The following is a 16104-nucleotide window of genomic DNA, read 5'->3' as shown; positions in this document are numbered from 1 at the left end:
TGGTTTTGTATTTCTTTGTCTTTTCCCCCTTTTTAAAATTTTTCCTGTTGTGGTTTGATGGCTTTCTTCTGTATTATGCTTGTGTTCCCTTCATGCTTTGTGAATCTGTTGTGTGTTTTTCATTTGTGGTTATCATGCTTTTCAAGTTTGTTAGCCGCATCCTATATCTGCTCGCCTTAGGCTGGGAGTCGTACAGGCTCAAACACGTTCTAGGAAGTGAACAAATATATATACATTTTCTTTGTCCCTCACGTTGTATGATTTTGATGTCCTTTTTTGCATCCTTATGCTCATCCTTTTGATGTTTTCACAGTGGTAATTATTGATACTGACCAGGGTTCTTGGCCTTCCTTAATCAGTGGAAACTGACTGGAGGCCAGACAAGAAATTCAGGTATAAGGCTTTATTCCGGCTTCTGCGCTGGCTGCAGAAGTGAGTGAAAACAAATAACACGTTCCCTTGCGCACTTGCTCCCCAAGTGGGGGACAAGCTTGTTCCTTATATGGGGTAAGGGTAGGGGTGCGTTCAGGGGTTCAGTGGCGGGGGGTGGCTTAGATGGTTTTGCCCACCTCTCTGGTGGTGTTGAGTGCAGTGGGGGCATGCACAGTACCTGCTTTTGCTTGTGACACCCAGGTTTTGTTCTTGGCTCTTCAGAAATGGCATCTTTTTTTTTTTCTTTTGCCTTTTTTGTATCTTTTGGTCCCAAATTTGCCTCAACTGTACATGCACAGGATTGGTTTTAGTCCCAGTATTTTGTAGCTTGAGGAGAGGTGTGTCCAGGGCCAAGCTTTGCAACACTGCAGCAAAGGGTCCCAGGTCCCAGGCCTATCTCATGACTTTCACAGATGGTGGTTTGTTTGTTTTTTTTTAAAAATCTATATACTGGCTTATTTAGGGATTTGCTTTTCAATTGTGAACTTCTATTTTCTGTATATTCTTACTTTCCTATTTTAGAGGAGGCCTTTCTATATTTTAGGCTTCCCCAGTGGCTCAGATGGTAAAGAGTCTGCCTGCAGTGCAGGAGACCTGGGCTCGATCCCTGGGTCAGGGAGATCGCTTGGAGAAGGGAATGGCAGCCTTCTCCAGTGTTCCTGCCTGGAGAGTCCCGCAGACAGAGGAGCTTGGGGCGGGCTGCAGTCCATGGGGTTGCAGAGTCAGACATGACTGAGCGACTAACACTTTCAATATTTCTTTCAGGATATATGTAACATTGCTATTTTCTTTTAGTTTCTGGTTGTCTGAGAAATTGTCTTTCCTAGTCTAAATGATAATTCTGTTGGGTAGAGTGTCTTAGGCTGCAGATTTTTCCCTTTTAGGACTTTGAATATATCTTGCCATTCCCTTCTGGCCTGCAACTTTTCTGGCTGCAACTCTCAGAAATGAGCTGCTAGCCTCATTGGGGTCCTTGCTGCCTTTGGCTTTCTCTTTCTACCTTTGTAATCTTTGTTTTTTACTTTTGCCATTTTTCAAATAGTATGTCTTAAGTTTACCTTGTTTGAGAGCTTCTGTGCTTCCTGTACCTGAATATCTGTTTCCTTCTTTAGGTTTGGGAAGTTTTCAGCCACAATTTCTTCAAAAACATTTTCAATCTCCTTTTCTCTTTCTTCCCCTTCTGGAGTCCCTATTATACATAGGTTGGCATGCCTTTTATTATCCCATCGGTTTCTTATGGGCTTCCTAGATTGTGCCAGTGGTAAAGAATCCCCCTGCCAATGCAAGAGATGCAAGAGTCACGGGTCTGATCCTTGGGTTGGAAAGATCTCCTGGAGTAGGAAATGGCAAGCTCCAGTATTCTTCCCAGGAAAACTGCGTGGACAGAGACACCTGACTGGCTACAGTCCATGTGGTCACAGAAGAGTCAGACACGACTGAGCACGCACGCGCTAGAACCTACTAGGCATCTTACATTGCTTTCAGGTGACCTGGAAGATTGGAATAATGGAAATTACCCACTCAAGACAGCAGAGAGAAAGCCAAATTTTAAAAGAAAATGAAAGCAATGTAAGATGCCTAGTAGGTTCTAGCGCGTGCGTGCTCAGTCGTGTCTGACTCTTCTGTGACCCTGTGGGCTGCAGCCCGCCATGTTACTGTGCTAGTCATTGCCTTTTCCCAAAGAATGCTCAAACTACCGCACAATTGCACTCATCTCACGCACTGGTAAAGTAATGCTCAAAATTCTCCAAGCCAGGCTTCAGCAATACGTGAACCAGGAACTTCCAGATGTTCAAGCTGGTTTTTGAAAAGGCAGAGGAACGAGAAATCAAATTGCCAGTATCCGCTGGATCATCGAAAAAGCAAGAGAGTTCCAGAAAAACATCTATTTCTGCTTTATTGACTACGCAAAAGCCTTCGACTGTGTGGATCACAATAAAGTGTGGAAAATTCTGAAGGAGGTGGGAATATCAGACCACCTGACCTGCCTCTTGAGAAACCTGTATGCAGGTCAGGAAGCAACAGTTAGAACTGGACATGGAACAACAGACTGGTTCCAAATAGGAAAAGGAGTACATCAAGGCTGTGTATTGTCACCCTGCTTATTTAACTTATATGCAGAGTACATCATGAGAAACACTGGGCTGGAAGAAGCACAAGCTGGAATCAAGATTGTTGGGAGAAATATCAATAACCTCAGATATGCAGATGACACCACCCTTATGGCAGAAAGTGAAGTGGAACTAAAAAGCTTCTTGATGAAAGTGAAAGAGGAGAGTGAAAAAGTTGGCTTAAAGCTCAGCATTCAGAAAACTAAGATCAGGGCATCTGGTCCCATCACCTCATGGGAAATAGATGGGGAGACAGTGGAAACAGTGGCAGACTTTATTTTTTTGGGATCCAAAATCACTGCAGATGGTGACTGCAGCCATGAAATTAAAAGACGCTTACTCCTTGGAAGGAAAGTTATTACCAACCTAAATAGCATATTTAAAAGCACACACATTCCTTTGCCAACAAAGGTCCGTCTGGTGAAGGCTATGGTTTTTCCAGTGGTCATGTATGGATGTGAGAGTTGGACTGTGAAGAAAGCTGAGCACTGAAAAATTGATGCTTTTGAACTGTGGTGTTGGAGAAGACTCTTGAGAGTCCCTTGGACTGTAAGGAGATCCAACCAGTCCATCCTAAAGGAGATCAGTTCTGGGTGTTCATTGGAAGGACTGATGCTGAAGCTGAAACTCTAATCCTTTGGCCACCTCATGCGAAATGTTGACTCATTGGAAAAGACCCTGATGCTGGGAGGGATTGGGGGCAGGAGGAAAAGTGGACAACAGAGGATGAGATGACTGGATGGCATCACTGACTCGATGGGCATGAGTTTGAGTAAACTCCGGGAGTTGGTGATGGACAGGGGGGCCTGGCGTGCTGCGGTTCATGGGGTCGCAAAGAGTCGGACACAACTGAGCAACTGAACTGAACTGATTCATTGCCTTTAGTTCAGTTTTCATCTTAGCGAATGAGTTTTCTAACTTTTTCTTGGTTCCTCTTTCTAGTTTCTAGTTCTTTTTTATAATATTCTTCATTTCTATTGATTGATGTTGTTGTTCTGTCGCCAGGTTGTGTCCAACTCTTTGCAAATCCATGGACTACAGCATGCCAGGCTTCCCTGTCCCTCACCATCTCCTGGAGTTTTCACATGCAAACTCATGTCCATTGAATCAGCAGTGCCATACAACCATCTCATCCTCTGTCCCCTGTTTTTCTTCTGCTTTCAATCTTTCCCAGCATCAGTCTTTTCCAGTGAGTCAGCTCTTTGCATCAGGTGGCCAGAGTATTAGAGCGTCAGCATCAGTCCTTCCAGAAGAGTATTCAGGGTTGATTTCCTTTGGGATTAACTGACTTGATGTCCTTGCAGTCCAAGGGGCTCTCAAGAGTCTGTTCCAGCACTACAGTTTGAAAGCATCATTTTTTTATTGCCCTACCTTTTTCATTGTCCAGCTCTCACATTCATACATGATAACTGGAGCGATCATAGCCTGGATTATATGGACCTTGTTGGCAATGTGGTATCTTTGCTTTTTAACACACTGTCTAAGTTTGTCATCGCTTTCCTGCCAAGAAGCAGTTGTCTTCTAATTTCATGGCTGCAGTCACCATCCACAGTGATTTTAAAGCCCAGGAAGAGGAAATCTGTCAGTGCTTCCACCTTTTCCCCTTCTATTTGCCATGAAGTGATGGGACTGGATGCCATGATCTTAGTTTTCTTTTAACATTGAGTTTTAAGATGGTTTTTTCACTCTTCTTCACCCTCATCAAGTGGTTCTTTAGTTCCTCTTCACTTTCTGCCATTAGAGTGGTATCATCTGCACATCTGAGGTTGTTAGTATTTCTCTGGGCAATCTTGATTCCAGATTGTAACTCATCCAGTTCGGCATCTTGTATGACGTGCTCTGCGTATAAGGTAAACAGACAGCCTTGCCGTTCTCCTTTCTCCATCCTGAACCAGTCAGTTGTTCCATACAGGGTTCTAACTGTTGCTTCTTGACCCACACACAGGTTTCTCAGGAGACAGGCAAGATGGTCTGGTATTACCATCTCTTTAAGAGTTTTCCACAGTTCGTTGTGATTTACACAGTCAAAGGCTCCAGTGTAGTCAATGAAGCAGAAGTAGATGTTTTTCTGGAATTCCCTTGCTTTCTCTATGATCGAGCGAATTTTGGCAATTTCATCTCTGGTTCCTCTGCCTTTTCTAAATTCAGCTTGTACATCTGGACGCTCTCGGTTCACATACTGCTGAAGGCTAGCTTAGAGGATTTTGAGCATTACCTTACTAGCGTGGGAGATGACTGCCATTGTCTGGTGGTGTGAACATTCTTTAGTTCTGCCCTTCTTGGGAATTGGAATGAGGATTACCTTTTCCAGTCCTGTGGCTGCTGCTGAGTTTTCCAAATTTGCTGGCATGTTGAGCACAGCACTTTCATGGCATCATCTTTTAGGATTTGAAATAGCTCAGCTGGAATTGCATCACTTCTACTAGCTTTGTTCATAGTAATGTTTCCTGAGGCCCACTTGACTTCACACTGCAGGATGTCTGGCTCTGAGTGAGACTACACCATCATGGTTATGAGGGTCATAAAGACCTTTTTTGTACAGTTCTTCTGTATGTTCTTTCCATCTCCTTGATCTCCTGTTTCTGTTAGATCTTTACCATTTCTCTCCTTTATTGTGCCCATCTTTGGATGAAATGTTCCTTTGATGTTTCCAGTTTTCTCAAAGAGCTCTCTAGTCTTAGCCTATATGCTGTTTTCCTGTATTTCTTTGCACTGTTCATTGGAGAAGGCCTTCCTGTCTCTCCTTGCTATTCTCCGGAACTCTGCATTTAGTTGGGTGTACCTTTTCCTTTCTCCTTGCTTTTTGCTTCGTTTCTTTTCTCAGTCATTTGTAAAGCCTCCTCAGATAACACTGTGCCTTCTTGCATTTCTTTGGGATGGTTTAGTTCACTGCTTCCTGTACAGTATTACAGACCCCTGTCCATAGTTCTTCAGGTGCTCTGTTTGCGAGGTCTAATCCCTTGAATCTATTCTCTATTCGTCACCTCCATGTATATTTGTAGGGGACTTAAGTCATACCTGACTGGCCTAGTGGTTTTCCCTGCTTTTTTAGTGTAAGCCTGAATTTTGCTATGAGGAGCTGATGGAGAGGATTGCCATTCCCTCCTCCAGTGGACCACGTTTCATTAGAAGTCTGCACTGGGACCCAGCCGCCTCGGGTGGCCTTACACGGCATGGCTCACAGCTTCACTGAGTTGCACAAGCCCTTTTGCCATGACAAGACAGTGATCCTTGGAGATTTCTGTCAATAACCTTTCTTAATTCCTTGAGTATTTTCATTATCTCCATTTTGCAATCAGTGTCTATTAGGTCTGTTTCATTGTTTGTTCTTTCTGGGGAATTCTCCTGATCGTTTAACTGGGAGCGCTTTCTCTGCTCCTTCATCCTCTTGCCGTGTGGGGTAAGGAGAGACCGTTATCTGCTGCTGGAGGAGTAGTCCTGGAGGGCTGTTTCTCTGTGGGCGTGTCCCTGTGTAGCTTGTGTGGCTTCCATATAATGTGAGGACTGTTTTTCTTTTTTATGTATTTGGCTGCATGGGTCCTAGCTGTGGCGTGCAGGATCTTTAGTTGTAGCACGTGGGGTCTAGTTCCCTGACCAGGGACTGAACCCGGGCCCCCTGCATTGGGAGTGCTGAGCCTTCACTTCTGGACAACCAGGGGAGTCCCGGGAGGGCTGTTCTCAGTACAGGCGCCTGTCGGCTCTGTGCCCAGTGCTGGGCGTTCTCCCCTTGACACAGTGGGTGTGCAAATGCAGCAGCTGGTGCTGGGTAATGGACTTTTCAGTGGCAGTGGTAGCTCATGTGCAGCCCAGAAGCTTTGTGATGGGAGTGGAGGTAGCGGATGACTGCTCCTGGAGGCTGGGAGGGGGTAGCCCGCAGCTTGAGACTGCTCCTGCAGCGCAGGGGGCGGCAGCGACTAGCGACCGCTCTTGGAGCTTGTCCTGCCACCCGCAGCCTCACGTAGGAAGAATGGCTGTGATGGTGGGGCCTCCGCTCCCCTCGCGCGCCCCCCACACAGTGGTGCCTGGCCTCTGCGGCGGCTCGGGATTCCTCCTCAGAGACCATCGGCTGTGGTCACACCAGGCTGCAGCCCCCTTGCTGCGTGCACACAGCACCCCGTCCTCTCCCCAGGCCCGCTCTCCGGGGGCGCGGAGCTCTCTGGTCTGGCCTGTCCGTGCTGACCGCTACAGACCAGACCGTGCTCTGCCCTGAGGCTCTGACGCTCCCCCTCCGTCCTGGCCGATCCCCCTGCTGCTGAGGGGACTTCCCGGCACGCAGGACCTCTCCTCCTCCACAGCTCCCTCCCCGCGGCCCAGGGCCAGTCTCATTCCACGCTTGCTTGCTTTTTGTCCTTCTGGGTTACATGCGATTTCCTTGCCCTTGCAGAGGTCTGAGGTCTTCTGCCAACATTTAGTAGATGCTCTGTGAGAGTCCCTCCACACCTAGATATATCTTTGATGTACCTGCGGAAGGAGGTGAGCTTCACGTCCTGGTGTTCCACCACCCTGAATGGCTCCTGTATCACACAGTCCTTTTTATCACACAGACCGTTTTTATCTATTTAGGGAATTCTTGCTCACTCTGGGATAATTAAATATATGGTCTTTTGTTAGCTCCTAAAATGCTTATATGTAAATCTCTTGTCCACCTGAGATTTAGTTGTGGTATATGGTGTTACATTCACAATTTCTATGTATCTGATTCTTCCATATTACATTGTTAACTCTGTTTTTTGAATTTATCCAGTATTTTTTGCTCAGTATTCTTTTCCTCAGACCTTTCATGGTGTACGAACCTACTTCCTCTTTCAGTGGGGCCGTGGATGGAAAGCTTTTGGTTTTGTCTAATCCATCTTTATTTTGATAAGTTTCTTTGCTGGGTTTAAAATTCCAGAGTTGCAGTTACTTTCTTTAAGTGCATTAAAGGTGTTAGTCTACCAATCGTTGGCTCCTACTATTGTTGAAAATTCAAGTGTCGGTCTTTTTTTTTTTTTTTTTGGCCTCACTGTGCAGCTTGCGGAGATCTAGGGATTAAACTGGCATCCTTGGCCATGAAAGTATGGAGTCCTAACCATTGGACTGCCAGAGAATTCCCTGTCAGTCCTGTAATTTACTTTGTGGTGATCTCTCCTCTGTCTCTGAGTGCTTTTAAGGTCTCTTTTCTTTGGTATTCTGTTTATCTCAGGTAGATTTTGTCAGGCTTCCTGGAGCCGAGGCTTGGTATCATTCATCACTTTTGGGACATTCTCTGATACTTTGTCTTGAGAGTCTTCAGATACTGTCTCTCCCTATTTCCCAACACTTCTGCAATTTTAATTACATGTTATTTTCCTCTGCTCTGCATAAGCTTTCCTGTTTTCATTTCGTCAGGCTGTGCTCCCGCTAGATCTACCTTTTAACTGCCTTGCCGGCTTTGTCTGCTCTGTTCAGTTGGTCTTGGTTTTTGTTTTAAGATTTGTTTTTGATTTTTTGGCTGTGGTGGATCTCTGTAGCTGTGGTGAGAGGGAGTGAGTGGCGCAGGCTTCTCGCGGTGGCTTCTCCTGCTGCACATCGCGGGCTCAGCACGCGCCGCCGGCGGCAGCTGCAGCTTGTGAGCTCAGCACTTGTACACGGGCTGGGTCGCTCTGCGGCACGTGGGGTCTTCCTGGACCAGGGATCAAACTGGCGTATTGGGTTGCATTGCAAGGTGGATTCTCAACTACTGGATCACCAGGGAAACCTGGGTCTTGATTTTTTTTAATTTCAATTCTTGTATTTTTTATTTTTAGACATTTTATTTGTTTTTTTTTGAAATCTCCTTGATCATTTTTTAATATGAGCTTTTTAAAAAATTTGATTTTAATTGTTAAGGTTGAGTCAAAATCATTTTCCCCATTGTTTACCATGAAATTTTTACCCTCATCCATCCATCCATATTAAAGTACAAAAGACCTTGTGTCACATGAGCTTGCCGAGGGTGCAGATAAAGTTCTACTTTTCTTCCTTTCATATTTTTGGTTTGCTTTCCTTGCCTCACTACAATGTTTAGAACCCACAATACAATGTCAAATAGAATGAGTGAGCATGGGAGTTGTTATCTTTTCCTGTATTGTGGAAATTATGCATTTACTATTTCACCATTAAACATGATGCTAGTTGGAGGTTTTTCATTGATAAGTTTTTCAGACTAAGGAAGTTATTTTCTATTCCTAGTTTGTTGAGGGTATTTTTGGTTTTTTTTTTTTGACTGCGCCACACAGCCTGTGGGATCTTAATTCCCCAACCAGGGGATTAAACCTGCGCCCCCTGCGTTGGAAGTGTGGAGTCTTAACCACTGGATTGCCGGTGTTACGACAGTCTCTGAGAGTTTTTATTTAAAAATTGTTGTTGTCAAATACTCTTTCTGTGTCTGTTAAAATGATTATTTTTTTCTCATTTATTCTGTCTATATGGTGAGATTTTCCAAATGCTAAATCACCTTATATTTCTGGCCTAATCTCTTCTTGTTTATATTATTTTCATATTGCTTGATATGCTAATTTTTTGTTAAGAATTTTTGCATCTGTGACCCACAAGGATGTTGGCCTAAAATTTTCCTTTTTTAATGTTTTCTCATCTTAGGGTTAGGATAGGGTTATGCTAGTCTGGTAAAGTAGGAATTACTCTGTCTTCCTTTATTTTTTGAAAGTTTATGTAGAGTGTTTGTTGTTTCTATTTGTTTTTTTCTTCCTGTTTTTTAAGTTGAACTGTAGCCGATTTACAATATTGTTAGTTTCAGGTGTACGGCAAAGTGATTGTTACACACACACACACACACACACGTTCTTTTTCAGATTGTGTTTTGTTCTAGGTTGTCACAAGATATTGAATATAGCTCCCTGAGCTGTAGATTAGGTCCTTGTTTATATCTGTTAATCCCATACTCCTAATTAATCCCTTGATATCCGCTTTCCCCTTTGGTTACCATAAATTTTTTTTCTGAGTCCTGTTTTGTAGACGTTCACTTATATTATTTTCTAGATTCCACATGTAGGTGAAATGAATTTTGTCTTTCCATGATCATTGTGATAGTCTGTGACTTACTCATGTTTTAATACCTCTTAAGCGCACTGTACATGCTTGCTGTTTTATCATCTTTACTGGAATTTTCAATCTTTAAAACTTGGTAGATACTGTGTGATTTCTTCTGGATTCTAATTCTTGGTGCCTAGTTTTGACCACAGAGGTCCTGGTTCTTTACCTGTGAGGAATTATTTGAAGTCTGAATTGAAGATTAATTTCTCCAGAGAGAATTTGTCTTTGATTCTAGGAGGGACCTGGAGGAACAGTTAGCCCTGGAATCAGTTTAAATCAAAACCTCCACGGACTTTTCAGGCAGCCTGCTTAGCGTGAATCCTGGCTGCAGAAGGGGCATGTGATCTCCTGTCACAGTCCCCATTTCACCCCATTCCTAGGCTTTTCATAGTCTGCACAAACTGAAGTCCATGAATCCTGCAGTTCCTCCGGTGTCTTAGTTCATAGAGGGTTTCAGAGCTCTTGTTACTTCTGTGGCTTCCTGCTTTGTATTGGATTGTGATCTTTGAGTACTCCGTAATCTTTTGGCAATTTCTCGTTGCATTTTGAAAGATTAATTCTGTCTTACTCCCTCCTCGTGTGTGTTTTCAGCAGGAGTTTCCCATGTGGGCACCTTTGCTTATCTGTCGTCTAGTTCTGGTGCTTGGTGCTCGGGGGGCAGGGAGGTGTTGGGGGGCCCGTCCTGACCCGTGTCTTGTTTTCCAGCTCTCCGGGAGATGCTGCACAACCACTCCTTTGTGGGCTGCGTGAATCCCCAGTGGGCCTTGGCACAGCATCAGACCAAGTTATACCTTCTCAACACCACCAGACTTAGGTAAATCGGTGCAAACATGAGAGACGCGGAGCTGCTGGGAGGGTGGTCTGCACACAGAGGCAGGAGAAGCAGGGGAGAGCAGGGTGACCGTCAGAAAGGGCCCAGCCTCAGAGTCAGACACGTGCGGGTTCTCGCCCAGGCTCAACCGTTTACTGCTTATGTGACCACGGCCAAGTCACTTTGATAACTGAGTCTCGGATTTCTCTCCTGTAAAAGTGGGGTGTCACTGTTAATTCACAGGGTTTTCTGAAGGTAAAATGACGTGAGACCCCTGGGTTTGGTTGGCTGCTATGAGCCGGGTGTTGAGAGCGTGGAGCTGGCGGGGGTGTTCCAGCCTGTGTGGTGGACAGCAGGGGCTGCGGGCTGCTCTGCAACGCCAGCTCTCAGCTGCTCAAATCCAGCTGATTGGATTTAAAGCTGGGACCAGGTCCCGTGAGCAGGGGCGGATTGAATTCAAGTAGTGGGGGGGGAGGGCAGAGGTGAGCACCTGGGAGATTCTGAGGGAGAACCCGCTCCCCCCTTTATAACAGGGCACCCCGCTGCACAGTGAGAGGAGGGAGATCACGTGGGCCTTGGCCCGAGCCAGCGCAGCCTCCAGGGCGGGGAGAGTGAGAGGTCCTGACACCTCTTTCCTTTCAGCTTTGGGGTGGAGCCAAGGCCTGTTCTAGCCCCGAGGAGCCAGTGGGGTCCATGAGCATGAGATGGGCCAACTCAGCAGCCGCCCTTTGCCCAGCATGTAGCCGATGACATTTATGGTGGTTTCCAGGAGTCTTGGCGGATGAGCTCCTGTTTAGTCTAGAACCTCTGTTAAATATGACCTCGAATCGGTAGTTCAGGTGGGCGGCGCTGCCACCCTCCACCCCTGGACACCGTCGCTTGGCCCTCATGGGGCTCCGTCCTGCTGAGGCCTTGCAGTGCCGCTTGGCCCTGAGTGGGGGGGCCTCCCTGAGCTAGAACCGCCCCACCGGGGAGCTTGCTGCCGGCACACCCCGGCCTTGGATGCTGGTGACTCCTTCCTCCTAGACTCGGAAACCCTTGGTGAGCTCAGCTCAGGGCCACTGTCTGTCTTCAGGAGCCATGGGCTCTGCCAGGGAGCTCTTACCGGTTATTGGGGATCCTGCTCCCTTTGTTTTTTCTTTGCCAGGAAATCTAACGCATGATTTCCAAGATCCCAAATCACAATTGTTTCGGTTCTTTCACTTTACGATTAGAAACCTAGGGCAGTCCTAGAATCCTAGCTGCTGATAAATGTGAAGTTTCCCAGCGAGCATGTGACCCGGGTGAGAGCAGGGGCTTTAGACTCGGCTCCCTCCCTCCCCGCGACTGACCCGGGACCAGCCAGCGGCTCTCCGGGTACCGCGGTGTCCCTGCTGCCGCGCTTTCGCTACGCTGATAGCCAAGTCTTTAAACAAGACCTGTGTGGTGCAGATTTCTTCCATAACTGTAGAGTTCAGTTACTTCAGTTGTTTCTGCAGGTAGTTCAGCATATTGTACACTTCACAGCCGCCTAAACCACCCCCCCGATGCCCCCTGAGTCTGCCCACTGCTGACTACATGGGAAGTCCCCTGCCCCCCTGTACAGCCCATACTTCTAGATGGTGGGTGGTAAAAGAAATGGCTTATATGATCCTTTGCCAGTGGGGAAAAGTGAGCAAAAACTCCTTGACTTTGTCACCAGTGGGTGTCAGAGCCTTTTACAGCCAGAAAGGTGGGGACAGCGCGCGGGTGACGCAGGGCAGCCTGTCTCCATGCTCTGAGCGGATGTGGACGCCTTCTCCCTGGTGGTGCAGATCCCAGGACTGCTGGAGAGGCCGCCGCGAGGCAGTGCATCTTCATCCCCACCAGGTCTTGGGTTCTTTCTCCAGTTTTGTCCCTGCCCCCTGGCTCTCAAGCAGATTCTGCTTTTCCTTAAATTAAAGTCACTTCATTTTTATTTTCAGTGAAGAACTGTTCTACCAGATTCTCATTTATGATTTTGCCAATTTTGGTGTTCTGAGGTTATCGGTAAGTTTATTTCCTGCTTCTCATTTCTGAGACTTCAACAGCTGGTCATTTCTGAAAACAGCCCTACCCCATTATCTTATTTGTTGTATAATAAGTGTTTCTAAATGTGATTAGAATAGTTTATGTATGAGTTTCATATGGAAGTATCCTTATAATAGTTTTATACAAAGCAGAACAGTCATTTGGTAGCCAACTTAAATGTTTATTATTATAGAAACTAATACATATCTACTTAAAACTTAAGACATAGAAGCAGAAATAAACATTCTCTAAAGCCTGTGACCCAGACACAACCCCAGCTAACAATTTTAGTCCATTTCTTTCAAAACCTTCTCATTGATTGCCTAATGCTATCCATGTAGTTCTGTATCTTCTTTTCACGTCTGACATACAGAAGCCCTCTGGAATTTTTACTGGGATTGTGTTGAGCCTATACTACAGACCACTTTGGGGAGAAAAATCTCTCAGTTTTTTTCTTAACAGTCACAATTTTTGGATACTGTTGTAAAAGGCATTTTAAAAAATTGTCAGTTTGTTGCTATTATATAGAAGTACAAGTGTTTTGGTAATTCTATCTTGCAACCTTGTTAAACTCACTTATTAGCTGTAGCTTTTTTATTGATTCCAGCAAATTTTCTAGGTATATGATCATAGCATCTGTGAATAAAGACAGTTTTATTCCTTCCTCTCCAACCCAGATGCCTTTTCTTTCTCTTGCTTGGTTGCACCGGCAAGAACCTAAGTACAGGCTAAGCAGAAGTGGCGAGAATGGAAATACTCTTATTTTCAGTCTTGGGGGAAGCGTTCAGCCTTTGACCACGAGTATGCAGGTTTTTGTAGATGGCCCACAGGGTGGCTGAGGAAGTTCTCTTCTGTTCCTCGTGTGCTTCAGGTTTTTATTTAGGAAGGGAGGCTGAATTTTTTTCAGGTGCTTCCTCTGTATCTGTTCAGATAGTTGTATGGTTTTCTTTTTTTAGTTTGTTAATATAGTGAATTATATTGATTGGTTTTCATATTTTAAACCAGTCTTGCATTCCTGGGATAAGCCCTGCTTGTACATGATATATTACCCTTTTTATATTTTACTGGGATTGACTTGTCATAATTTGTTTACAACTCTTAACATCTGTATTCATGCATAAGACTAGTTTTTGGTCTAGTGCTCAGTTGCGTCCGATTCTTTGTAATCCCGTGGACTGTAGCCCACCAGGCTCCTCTGTCCATGGGCTTCTCCAGACAAGACTACTAGAGTGGGTTGCCATTTCCTTCTCTAGGGGATCTTCCCAGTCCAGGGATCAAACCCATATCTCTTGCGTCTCCTGCATTGGAAGACTTGCATTGGATTCTTTACCACTAGTGGCACCTGGGAAGTCCTACTGGTTTGTAGTTTTCTCATATTGTCTTTGTCTGGTTTTGGTATCAAATACTGGCTTCATGGAATGAGTTGAGAAATAGTTATTCCATCTTCTGATGGAATTTATTTACAGTTTGTTTATGCTTTAGAGTTTGTTTACAGTTGTTTATGCTTTAAATGTTTGGTAGAATTCATCAGTTGAAGCTATCTGGGCCTGGAGATTTCCTTATAGGAAGATTTTTAAGTAAAATTTTTAGTGATATAGAGCTATTCATGTTAGCTTTGAGGGGCCTTTAAAAATACTTGCCCATTTAGGTTTTCAAATTTATTGGCATAAAGTTGTTCATAATCTTTTTTATTCTTCTAATATCTGTACATCTGTAATGATGTAATCTCTCTCATTCCTAATATTGGTAATTTATGTCTTCTTTTTAACTTGATCAGTCTGACTGAGGTTTGTCAATCTGGACCCAAAGAACTGACTTTGGTTTCTTCTGTTGTTTTCTGATTTCAGCTTCCCTGATACTTGCTCTCCTCTTTATTTCCTTTCTTCTACTTAAAGTGCTGTAAAATTTTCCCAAGTGCTGCTTTAGCAGCTTCCCACACATTTTGATAAGTTTTCATTTTCATCCAGTTCAGAATACTTCTAAATTTCCTTTTGATTTTTTTTTGACCCTCACATTATTTAGAAGTATATTATTTAGTCTCAGATTACTTGGAGTTTTCTCAGAGATCAGCTATTGATTTCTAATTTAATTCCATTTTTGCAGGGAACAAAGTTGAATCCTCTACATTTATTGAGACTTGTTTTATGGCCCAGAGTATAATCGGTGTTGGTAATATTCCATGTGCATTTGAAAAGAATTTGTGTTCTGGTCTTGTTGAGTAGAATGTCCCACAAATGGCAGGTGTCTCAAATTGTCGGTGACACCAACGTCTTGTATATACTGACTTTCTGTCAGTTATTGGGAAAAGGATATGGAAGCCTCCATGTAACTGTGTATGCTTCTCTTCACTGTTCTGTTTTACTCTTCATGTATTGTAGAGCTCTGTTACCGAGCGCATAAACATCTAGGATAGTTAGAAGAGTCAATTAACAGAAAGACCTGTTGTTATGAAAAAGTAAGAACAGTATACTGTGGGTTTATAACATGTAAAATGTATTAATATGACAACAGTAACAATATTCAAAGGGGAGAAATGGATGAAAACTTAGGAAGCTTACTTTTCACAATAGATTTCAATCTCCTTCCTAATCAGATGATTTACCTGAATGTCCTTCGCTTTAACTTACTTTCCCTCCCCCTTGCTTTAGTAAGGCGGTAGGAAGAAGTGAAGGCTCGGCCTCGTGAGTTTCTAGAAATACGAAAGCGAGGTCTTTAGAGCCGCGCGGGAGGGCGTGCCTCCCAGTGGCTGCCTTTCCTGGCTCTGCAGCGGGTCTGTGCGCCGGTGACGCCATCTCTGCTGAAATGGCCATTGGTGAGGAGGACAACCTTGTTTTGTAGATTTTCAAGTGTTTTCTTTGGGGGAATTGAGGAATGAGTGCTAGATTTGTGGCTTCTCGCCTGCTGAGGTGACCATGGTCTTGCGGGAATTCAGCCAGTGTTTGGAAGCCCTGTTAACGCTCGCTCCTGATGTTCTTGCCCCTTCCTAGGAGCCAGCACCGCTCTTTGACCTGGCCATGCTCGCCTTAGACAGTCCCGAGAGTGGCTGGACAGAGGAGGACGGTCCCAAGGAAGGACTTGCCGAGTACATTGTCGAGTTTCTGAAAAAGAAGGCTGAGATGCTTGCAGACTACTTCTCTCTGGAGATTGATGAGGTGGGTGATGGCCGTTTTTGTCCCCCTTGACCTCTGGGACTTAGGTTTACTGTGTTCAGTTGGTGAGCAGACCTAAAGAGAACCCGCAGAGAAGGCTCTCTAAGCATTTGGCTCTGCTGCCCCCAGGCCCCAGCCTGGTCGCCCAGGATGGCAAGTCTGAGGACAGGACCTGGAGCAAGCGCCAGGGAGATGGAATTGGTCTAACAGCATGTTTTCTTATCCCCCTTGTCCAGGAAGGGAACCTGGTTGGATTACCCCTTCTGATCGACAACTATGTGCCCCCGCTGGAGGGTCTGCCTGTCTTCATCCTCAGACTGGCCACTGAGGCAAGTGATGGAGCTCGTCCTGCTGACAGTCCTGTGGGGGGATGAGTGCTGGGGGCAGGGCGGTGCAGGCTTGCAGCTCCACCTTCGTCTGTGATGAGGAGGAGGAAAAGCTAACGAGGCTAAGGCCCCTCTCGTCCCCACCCACCCTAGCAGTACTCAGCAATTCTGGTCTACAGCTTTCATGCCTAAAAATC

General features: G+C 45.1%; 1 protein-coding gene across 1 annotated transcript in view; it reads left to right on the top strand.

Moving 5' to 3' along the window:
* Window positions 1-16104, top strand: part of MLH1 (mutL homolog 1) — an 84426-nt gene that overhangs the window by 66458 nt on the left and 1864 nt on the right. Inside the window, exons 14-17 of the mRNA XM_065932971.1 lie at window positions 10299-10407; window positions 12348-12411; window positions 15420-15584; window positions 15818-15910. Coding sequence (XP_065789043.1) covers window positions 10299-10407; window positions 12348-12411; window positions 15420-15584; window positions 15818-15910 — 431 coding nt within the window. The remainder of the gene's footprint in view (window positions 1-10298; window positions 10408-12347; window positions 12412-15419; window positions 15585-15817; window positions 15911-16104) is intronic.

Source organism: Muntiacus reevesi, chromosome 4 (genome assembly GCF_963930625.1).
Source record: "Muntiacus reevesi chromosome 4, mMunRee1.1, whole genome shotgun sequence".
Taxonomy (NCBI): domain Eukaryota; kingdom Metazoa; phylum Chordata; class Mammalia; order Artiodactyla; family Cervidae; genus Muntiacus; species Muntiacus reevesi.
This window is presented reverse-complemented; position numbering and strand designations above follow the sequence as displayed.